The following is a 9,983-nucleotide window of genomic DNA, read 5'->3' as shown; positions in this document are numbered from 1 at the left end:
AACACACACACACACACACACACACACACACACACACACACACACACACACATACAATTTAGAAAGTAATTATGAAGCGAATTCCTACATGATACCAAGAGCTGCAGGAAGCCATAGCAGGCATTTGAGCAGGGAATGACATGATGGGACTTAGCAATGTTGGGTGGGGGACCATGGGGAGGCGGCTGCATCTTCTTGGTGAGGCAGGTTAGTGGCTTGGAGAGTGCACTGGTGGGCAAGGAGTAGCAGAGGGGACAGGCTGGTCATTGCTGGTGTGTTAGCCAGGGCCCCAGGGTCAGGTCTGTGGGCCTAGATGGATAAAAGTGCTCATCCAGGAAGATGGCAGGTTGGGCATGGGCTGGGGACAGGTTCTGGTGAGGGCATGCTGAGGCTGGGGTGGAGGGCTGTGTTCAGAGGCCAGGCTGGGGCAGGCGGGGCTCGGGGAGGGCAGCCAGAGCACCTCAGCTTCCCCTCCTCCCTGCTCCTCTCCCTCTTTGCTGCTGGTGCAGCTGATTGCTGCTGCAGAGCCGACTGTGTCTTTAAGAGGGTGGTTACGGGGCCTTTTGTATTTGTCCTTCCTGATGCTGACGTCAGGGATCCGGAGGACCGATGAGAAGATTTGCTTTCCTTTTCCCCAAAAGGGGAGGAGATTGAAACTGAGTGGCCCATGATGGAAAGAGAGGAAATCCAGGGGTGCAAGAGGCCCTTGGGTGAAGGCAGAGACTAACATGGGGTGAGCTTGGGTGCCATACTGTGTGTGTGTGTCAGAGACAGAGAGACAGAGAGAGAGACACACAGACAGAGAGAGCTCGCTGGAGAGATGGTGATGGCCCTGTGGTTGCTTGTCATTGATTGTGCTGAATGTGGTCCCATGGTCTGTCTTGGGTCCTTGTCCTGGGCCCGTGGTGGGCAATGGCTCTTGTTTAGGGAGTACAGCTGCCTGCTTTTGAGCCTGGAATGTAAAGGGCCTGTCCTAAGGTCTGTCCCTGGGCTGTGATTGGCCCTGCCGAGGCTGTGCTCCACCTCTAGGCTGTGAGGTGAAAGCCCCTGGCCCCAGGGTGGGGCAGGGTGGAACCCTCAGTGGAGGTGGTTGCCCTGTAGCCAACAAAGCTCCCTCAAGTTTTGAAGGTGCTTGGTGTAGTTACTAAGCATTTGCCTTTTAGTAGAACACAGCTTGTCCTCTGAGAACATGGAGGTTAGTAAGGGCTCTGTCTGCTTTGGGAAGTCAGTCTGGTGAACTTCCATCCCAGGGTCTGCTCGTGCAAAGCTCAGTCTGAGAGGCCTCCCAGCCCCTCTCTGCACCCCTCTGGCACTTGCTTTCTCGCTTGTGAAGCACCCATGCTTGTCAGAGGTGACGAGCCGGAGACGTACGTGAGCACCAGGCACAGTACTTGGACACAGCAAGCTTGCAGTGAGAGGCAGCTGTCCTGTCACTCTGGGGGCAGCAGCCTGCCCCAGCCACGAGCGGCAGCACGCCTCTCCCTCCTGGCGCCTCCTCCTTCTCTCCCCTCTTCGTCCCTTATGCTTCCTGGGTCATTTCATCTTCAACATCTGCCTCCTACACTGGACTTGTGTTCCCAGAGGCGGGGGGTGGGTCGTCTTGCCCCCCACTGAGTTTGACTCAAGTCACACAGTGCCTGGCTTGAGGCATGTGCTCCATAACCATCTGCTGATTGGTTGGTGGGGGCTGGACAAGATGTGGGGGCGGGCAGGGGCTTGAAGAATTGCCTCCCATGTCCTGAGGGTGGGGCAAGGGTGAGATGCTTTACATAGACTCACACACGACCCCATTTTACACATGAGGAAACTGAGGCTAAAACAACTTCAAACTACACTACTAGGAAGTTGCTCTATCTGTTCTGCACAGAGTCTCTTCTAGCACGAGGGGTGCCCTTGGGAATGGGTGCAGTGTGGGCTGCCAGTCTGGGGGCAGCGAGAGGCTCTGGGTCATGACTGGCTCTTCTGCAGGTTTGGAGCAACTGTGGCCATTGGCCTGACCATCTTTGTGCTCTCTATTGTCACCATCATCATCTGCTTCACCTGCTCCTGCTGCTGTTTGTACAAGATGTGCCGCCGACCACGTCGTAAGCATGCCCACTCCCACCCTGCTCTACTGCAACGCCCCCCACCCTGGGTGGACAAGGGGAGCTGACCAGGGACCTGTTTTGGTTAAGCTGGAGTGAGGGGTGGCAAGCCTGGCCCTCAACGCCTGAGGAGATGGAGGTTCCTGACTGGGATTCTCTTTGCAGCGGTTGTGACCACCACCACAGCCACTACTGTGGTGCACGCCCCTTACCCTCAGCCTCCAAGTGTGCCACCCAGCTACCCTGGACCGACCTACCAGGGCTACCATCCCATGCCCCCCCAGCCAGGGATGCCAGCAGCACCCTACCCGACACAGTACCCACCACCCTACCTGGCCCAGCCCATGGGCCCACCAGCCTACCACGAGACATTGGCTGGTGAGTACCACTGCTGACTCTGTGACCCTGCCTGACCTCCCCAGCTCCTGCCTCTGCCCTGTCAGGCATCCATCCCAGAGTACATCTCTGGATAGGCCCCTTCTTTATGCTAGCCTGCCACTAACCTGCAGCTCACCGTGCCCATGACCAACCAGTGTCCTCTCTCTTTTCAGGAAGTGCAGCCGCGCCCTACCCTGCTAGCCAGCCTCCGTACAACCCAGCCTATATGGATCCCCCGAAGGCAGCCCCCTGAGCATACCCTTGCCTCCCTAGCTGCCACTTAATTATGTCATATGTGTGTGTGTGTGTGTGGTATGCAGGCACGGTTCTTTACTGTCCCATGCATGGTGTGTGTGTCCTATCTGTACACATGGTTTCCTCTGATGCTGATGAGCTGGGGAACAATCCTTGCCAGAGTGGGCTGGTACCAAACTTTGTTTTCTTCCTTACTTGAAATGATGCTTCCTGAAATCTCAAGCAAAATTCAAAGAATGGGGTGGAAGTTCTTTTTCAGCTCACCCCAGGGCAACCAGGTGTAGCCTGTTTTTGTGGGCACAATGCACATATGTCCTGGTTTCAGCAGAGTGGCCAGCTGTTGCTTGAAGCCATGGCTTATCCCATGGTTTGGGGGGCCCTTCACAGAGCCAGAGCCATGATGCAGGCAACTGGATGAAACTGGGGATTGCTTAAGTTGTCTTTCAGTCCTTTGGACAGACATCTCATTGCTGCCTGGAGCCTGTGCCATGCCTGGTGGGGGTTGGGCAGCCTCCTGATGTCAAAGCACCTCAGGTAGAGCACCACCCACCCCTGACAGCTGTCACCTGGACTGTCCCTGCATCCTCCCACTTGGAGGGCCACATCCACTCACGGTTCTGGCTGCCCATGGGGAAGCTTTCCTGCCCTTGCTGGCCCCAGCCCCTGACACAGGTAGGCAGGGTGGCCTCTGTCCACCAACACACTCAGGTCTCCTTCCTGCAGTGTTTTTATTTTACTTTTAGCCAAACATTTTGCCTGTTTTCTGTTTTAAAATGTGTGTGATAGTTGACTTGAGGTTGAAACCCCTGGGTCCTGGAGGGAAATTGGCCCACATTGGAAAGAGACAGTCTGACCTCTGATAGTCCCTGCTTCTCCTGACACCACCCTCACAGAACATCCAGCTCCTGTACTCCAGTCCACAGTCTGTCCTGGCAGCAGGGACACCTGGGCCAAGGGGCTGTCTGGACCCAAGGTGGCGGTGGAGCCTGGGTGTCAGCTCTGGCCCAGACATGAATACCTCGGTGTTCCTTGTCCTTCTGTTAATTTTTCACCAGATCTGTCTTAGCTCTGTATCTATTGTGTTTCTGAGAGTCTAGGGTCTGCACCCTTGTTTATAATAAATGCAAACATTTGGAGCTGCTGCTTCCTTTCTTCATAGCCTTGGCTGCTGGGATTGGGCATTAGGTATAAGTAGTTCCATCCACCATTTGGGTTTGTGTTTTCCCTACTTTTATTGGGCCCAGATGTCTGACCGTCCTGGCAAGGGAGAGTGAGAGACAAAGACTGAGCCACCCTCTGTAACCCCCTCCCCTGGTTCCTCAGTGTGGGCAGAGGCCCAGCTGTGAAGGAGGGTAGGAGACGAGTGACCGACCACTCAGTGCTACAGGGGTCTTTATTAGTCAGATTTTCCTTCTTGGCCTACTGCCCAGGTGTGGCCAGGGACAGTCCATACAGTGTGGCTACTGCCAAGGTCAGGAAGGCCAGCAGGCCTAAGGGAGCCAGCAGTCCCTCCCTGGGTGGGGCTACAGGGCCCTTCACTGGAGGAAGAGCCTTGGGTCTTCTGGTTCCACCAAGGCTGGGACTAGTGTTTCTGGCTGTGGCCAGGGGTACAGTGGCTGTGACAACGGATGGCCTTGAGTTGATCCCAGCAGAGGCTGTGATCCCATACATGGGCTTGATGGTGCTGAAGGGCCTGGCATGAGTATCCACCCACCGCAGCAGGGCCTGTGGCCTCCACTGACAGATGCTGAGCAGGGCTAGGACATCACCCTCAGCGGTGTGTGAGTCTGGCGGGGCCTGCCCATACAGGCGTGTGTAGATGCTGCCCAGACTGTAGCTCTTCCTTGGGCCATGCTCTGAGGGGCTAGTAGCTCGTTCCAGGGCCTTCAAGGCTGCAATGCTGTCCACACAGAAGGCACTATCCAGAGCACTGGCAAGGTCCAGCATAGCCAGCTCTGCCCGGAGCAGGGGGAAGTCAAAGCGGTCCCCATTGTGTGCCACAAGGCACCAGGGCTGTGGCTGGCGCTGTAGGAAGCCTAGGAGCAGGTTGGCCAGGTTGTCATTGAAACATTGACGCCCATGTGCTGCCAGCTCAGCTGTGCTCAGACCCGTGATCTCACTGGCTGCCGGGCTACAAGCCTTCCCCGGAGCCACGCACAGGGAGAGCTTGTCCACCACTCGGGGTGGTGGGGGCACTGTGGGAGGTTGCCCCTGAGAGGTCGGTGGGCTCTCCAGAGCACATCTGGGGACGGCCAGTAGGCACAGCTCCGTGACCTTGGGCTTAGAGAAGGGCAGGCCAGTGGCCTCCAGGTCCAAGAAGATGAGGGTCTGCATGGGACCTGAGGGCGGGGCCTTCGAGCCCATGGTGGGTAGGTAACTGCTGCTGACCCTGAGGAGGAGCATGGGTGGGAGGTGGAGTGTGTGAGTGCCCAGTGGAAAGAGCTAAAGCAGGTGGGGTTGGGCGGGGTGTGGGCAGAAGCATATCTCAGGCCTCCCCTGCACAATCAGGCCCTCTGAGTTCCAGGGCCCATTTTCAGGGCAGGAAGTTGGAAAGAGTGGGGTGGTTTCTTAGTGGGACAAGCACACTCTATTGTCTGGTTGGGGGAGAATTCCCTCTTCATACGAGTTTGGCCCCTTCTCTAGTGCCCACCTAGTCTGGGATGGGAGAAGCCTTCCTCCCTGCCCCACCCCCTTGGGGGTCCACACTTACCGTGGCAGGCAGCAATGACTTGTGCACTCTCCAGGCTGGTTCTCACTGCTGGCAGCAGTGGCGGGAAGTGAAACTTGAAACTCAGGCTGGGCCCGCCCACAGGCCTGTGTGAGCAAGGCCCGCCCTGCTCTACAGCCTGCTTGGTCTGTCCCGCTTGCCAACACCCAACCCTTTCCAGGCACCCCAAAGGCCTTCTTGGATCCACAGCTGTGGGCCTACTGGCTGGCATAGTGCACCGGGGTGCTCACACCAGTGAAAGCCAGCAGGGAGGACTGGGGCAGTGGGGATCAGGCTGTCTCTGTGTCTCCAGCACTGCCGGAAGCCCCTACCATAACCCTTCTGTGCCCAGCTGTTGCCCCCACATTCCCAGGCCTTCCTGGTTTAGGCCTGGGATGAGGGTGCCTCCTTCCCGACTGCACAATGGTTTCTTCTCATGGCCCCAGCCCAAAGCAGTGACTCAGGACAATTCCACAGGCAGGGTAGGGCTCTTTCCTCAAGGCAGATTAGTTACCATGGGGACTGGGCCTCAGTTCCAGCCAGGGACAGGAAGAAGGATCCCAGCCTCCCTAGAGCCCTGTCCTGCTCTAGCCCTCCCATTCAGCCAAACAGACAAGACTCAGGAAACACAAGGCTGGTATGTTCTCTGCAGGAAGTCGCTGCTTTTTAATCAGTTAATGAGATGAGGAAAGTAGTGGTGCTGGTGCCACCATGTGGCTCGATGCTCACGGGCCTCAGCCACAGTCCATCTCAGGGTCCTCCACATCCGTCTCCGTGCCACAGAGGTCATCCAGGGCTGCCTCTGAGCCAAAAAGAAGAGGGTTCTATGGTGAAAGCCCGAAGATGTTGGGGACTGGGGGAGGTCCCACCTCTCCTCCCCCAACGCCCACAGGAACGAACCAGTCCCTTCCACACCCAGGCCTTGCTCCCTCAGCTACTGCAAGCAAAGTGATACAAAGGCAATTCAGACACAGATATTTCTGGAAAAACCGTGGCTCTGCCAGGCCAACTCAACAGATATGAGCAAAAGGCAGCCTGATTTGCTCAGAGAGGAACTGGCGCAGGAAGACAATGAAAATGTCCCCACTCCGGAAAAGGCTGTCGTGGATGGAGGAGGGCTGCTGAAGTAAAGCCAAGGAGTCTTGTTCTGGAAAGCCAGGGAGAATCCACATGTGGGCTGGGGCAGGGAGGGGTCCTCTTGCTGGCTCACCTTCACAGTCTGTCACGTCAGGAAGCCCTCGAATCAGCATGCTGACCCCTGGCATCACCTGGTCATACTGATGCAGGACCTCCACACAGTGCATGGTAAAGAGCTTGTCCTTCTGGGACAGGCTGTGCAGCAGTAGCACTGTGTCCCGCAGACACTGCACTGTCCGCCTCTGCTGGCCAGTCCTTGGGGCCCCCCCTGCTCTCCGCACTGTGAGCCACTGTCTGTGCAGCATCACCGTGAGAGCTCGGACCACCTTCGGGGAGAGAGGGTGCATACAGGTCAGGGCTCACGGCCTGCTCAGTCTAGCCACCCCCAGTGAGGAGGGTCCTGATTGGGGCATGGGGTCCTTGCACAGGACCACCTTACTCACCAACAGAGCTGCCATGCTGTGGCCCCTGCCTTCCCTGGCCACTTACCTCCACGTTGCACTGGCAGTTGGAGCCAGTGACTGGGGGTGAGGGGCTCTGTACACCAAGCTTAGCCAGGAGCCACACCGTCTAGAACAAGAACAGATTCTGTCCCATCCCTGGCAGGAGACCCCAGTTACAGCAAGGGCTTTCTTGGGCTTCCCCTACAAGAGCTCCAGTTACTTTAGCAACTGCTAGTCTGCACAAATGGTGTCCAAAAAGCGGTGTTGTGGGGACTTCCCAGGCCAGACTCAGGACCGACATGTCTCACCAGCAACCCACCTGCCTCCAGGCCCACTTCCAGCCACCAGGCCCCCAAACCAGGATAGGACCAGTTATGGGACAACTCTATCAAGTCCGCTGACAACTGGGGTCCACCTGTATTGCATATGTGTAGTGTGGGGTCTCCAAAATGAGTTTATTGCTTTAGCTGCTTGATAAACTCTTGTTATCAAAATGAGCTAAAGCCTCCTTTCTCCCCAGAGAAAGGAGGAGAGGAAGGAGATTCTGTGGGCTCTTTGGATGGGGTGGGGTGTAAGCATCTCCAGAAAGGTCTCTGGAGTTTTTACCTCTTGTTCCAGCTGAAGCCATTGTGTCTCCGAGGCCACTTTGTCAGGCCTTGACGTGATGTACATGTACAGCAGCAGGAAGAGGCAGCCTTCTGAAAAGGACGCCCCATCTCTCACTCAACATCCCCGTTCTCACCCAAGCCTGGGGTATGAGCTGCAGGAGCCCTCAGGAAGCCCCCCGACCCTGTCCTTGCCACAGCCCTTCCCTCCAATCTGTAGGAGCAGTCCAGCTGCCTGCCCTGCCCCGTTTTACCTGAGGGGGAGCAGAGATGAGGCGTGAGCTTGTCATGGTCCACCAGAAGGGATAGGAGCTCAACCACCAGCAGTACACTAGGCACCGGAGTCTCTGGGCTGAGGCACTGGGGCAGCACCCGGAACACACACTGGAACCTAAAAGACAGGGGCCCAGAGAGACGTGGAACTCCCCAACCCCAATTCCCAAACCCACCCTCACTTTTCACTATAGGTTACAGGAAATTGGAGCAGGGTAGTTCAAAGAGGAGACTTGGTTCAGCCAGACCTGGGTTCCAATGCTGGCCCAACCACTAACTACTTGTTGCTGTGAAACTTGTTTCATGTGAACAGTGGGTTATAACCTTCACTGCAAGACTGTGGTGGCTTAAAGATGACAGGCCCTCCTCTGGCACAGTGTCACCATATCAATGAGTCGATCCCTGGACCCGGGGTGCCTGGCCTCCACACACTCCCAGGCTCTTTCTACCTCTGCTCCCAAACAAGGATGCAGGTCGTAACTTGGGCGTGAGAGAAATGTTCTGTGTCCACCACCAAAGGACGGTCCAGGGCTCTAGAAGTGACAAACATGGACTTGGCTATGGTTCGATCATGAGACCACTCACAGAGCAAGAAAGATCATTATCTTCATTTGTCAGGAAACACTGGTCTCCTCTGCTACCAGTATGAGAAAATGCCCACTGTGGGGTGCACATGGGTGAGGGGCTCTGGGCACAATCTCTCCCAGGTCTCAGGGCCAAAGGGATGGCTATTACCAAGGAACCAAGCCTCAAGGCAATCCTGCTGTTTGCTCAATCCACATAGCCTGGAGGAGCATAAGGGAGGGCTGGCCTGGTGGGTAGGGAGAGTGGCAATTCCAAAACGCTCTGTGGGTCCAGCTGTGCGTGCACTCCTTCATAAATCTGTGGTGTCTTAGCATAGAGTACACCCTACAGGATGTCATCAGCAAGCAAGGTCTCACTGGGACAAACTCATTTTAGAGCAAATCCAGTGCAGCAGACAAGAAGCTGAATGTTTTTTAGCTGCCAGGAAGTGTGGAACTTTGTGGAAAACTGAATTTAATCTGGTTGTTACCTGGTTTTATTACTGGGCTGCAAGTGGCCCCTAACTAGTCCTGGAAAGTATCTGCAAGAAGAATCCGTCTTTATATACAACACAGTGGTTTCCAAGCAATTTTTTTTTAAAAAAAAGATGACCGGTAAGGGGATCTTAACCCTTGACTTGGTGTTGTCAGCACCACGCTCACCCAGTGAGCAAACCGGCCATCCCTATATGGGATCCGAACCCGTGGCCTTGGTGTTATCAGCACCACAGTCTCCCGAGTGAGCCACAGGCCGGCCCCCCAAGCAATTTTTTTGATAGCATTAGAACCTTCTTTTTAAATGATTTTCTATGCAGAGATCCAATACACAAAATATGTAACAGTCATGCTGCTCTGGTTAAAGTTGAGGATGAGACCTATCTGCTGAAAAGCTCCTGCCAATCCTGGATCCCTAGGGCTGCAATAGATGCAGTAGGGACACAAGGATGATTTCCTTTCTGCAGTCTTCTGGGCAACTTGGGTTCACAGATTGCTTTATAGCCCTGACAGCACCCCTGCCAAGTTTCACTCCAAGGTGAACAGGAAGCTGTGTCGTAGTGGGGTTCAGCTTAAGCATGTAAGCATGAAGGAATTCTGAAGAGATAAGCACTGAGTGTGATGTGTCGGACAGCAATAGGGGCAATGGCTCAGTGGAAACTAATTGCCTTGAAACCTACCTCGGCGTGCTCCCTATGGGACTTCACACAAGTTTCCCTGCCTCAACACAGGATTTATTCACTCAACAAATATAGACTGGGCACTTACAGTGTGCTAGAGTCTGTGTTCGGTGTGAGGATGCAGGGCCATGAATGTGTCACGCGAGCTAGTGAATGGAAGGCATCTGTCTGGCTTGTAGGAAGCATCCTTAAAAGGCTGTTTTGTGGGCTGAGCCTGTGGCGCACTCGGGAGAGTGCAGTGCTGGGAGCGCAGCAGCACTCCCACTGCGAGTTCGGATCCTATATAGGGATGATCGGTGTGCTCACAGTGCTCACTGGCTGAGCGCGGTGCGGCTGGTCTCAAAAAGGACAAAAAAAAAAAAA

At 55.3% G+C, this 9,983-nt stretch overlaps 3 protein-coding genes across 5 annotated transcripts in view; 1 reads left to right on the top strand and 2 right to left on the bottom strand.

The window, feature by feature from the left end:
• SHISA5 (shisa family member 5) overlaps positions 1-2,842 on the top strand; it is a 22,124-nt gene extending 19,282 nt beyond the window's left edge. For 2 of the 3 annotated variants that reach the window (XM_008565730.1, XM_008565731.1), the window contains 3 exons: positions 1,969-2,084; positions 2,250-2,462; positions 2,636-2,842. In XM_008565730.1, the coding sequence (XP_008563952.1) occupies positions 1,969-2,084; positions 2,250-2,462; positions 2,636-2,715 (409 nt within the window). In that variant the 3' untranslated portion in view covers positions 2,716-2,842. Of the gene's footprint in view, positions 1-613; positions 734-1,968; positions 2,085-2,249; positions 2,463-2,635 lie in introns of those variants that run through there. The other variant, XM_008565732.1, reaches the window with a different exon arrangement.
• Positions 2,843-4,083: 1,241 nt separating this feature from the next.
• Positions 4,084-5,095, bottom strand: LOC103584915 (three-prime repair exonuclease 1-like). Its single transcript, XM_008565729.1, has one exon. It carries the CDS (start codon positions 5,079-5,081, stop codon positions 4,137-4,139), a length of 945 nt encoding a protein of 314 aa, XP_008563951.1. The 5' UTR covers positions 5,082-5,095; the 3' UTR covers positions 4,084-4,136.
• A 964-nt stretch (positions 5,096-6,059) lies between these two features.
• Positions 6,060-8,000, bottom strand: LOC103584955 (ATR-interacting protein-like; the record flags this gene model as incomplete). The annotated part of the gene is made up of 5 exons (XM_008565807.1): positions 6,060-6,226; positions 6,635-6,887; positions 7,051-7,131; positions 7,611-7,702; positions 7,864-8,000. Coding segments are annotated over 5 exons (631 nt in total), but the record flags the coding sequence as incomplete, so codon positions are not given.
• Between the last annotated feature and the right edge of the window lie 1,983 nt (positions 8,001-9,983).

Source organism: Galeopterus variegatus, unplaced genomic scaffold, assembly GCF_000696425.1.
Source record: "Galeopterus variegatus unplaced genomic scaffold, G_variegatus-3.0.2 Scaffold203, whole genome shotgun sequence".
NCBI lineage: Eukaryota > Metazoa > Chordata > Mammalia > Dermoptera > Cynocephalidae > Galeopterus > Galeopterus variegatus.
This window is presented reverse-complemented; position numbering and strand designations above follow the sequence as displayed.

Bases quoted from the DNA above. Each gene is read 5' to 3' on its own strand.
- LOC103584915 (XM_008565729.1), bottom strand. From the start codon at position 5,081: ATGGGCTCGAAGGCCCCGCCCTCAGGTCCCATGCAGACCCTCATCTTC.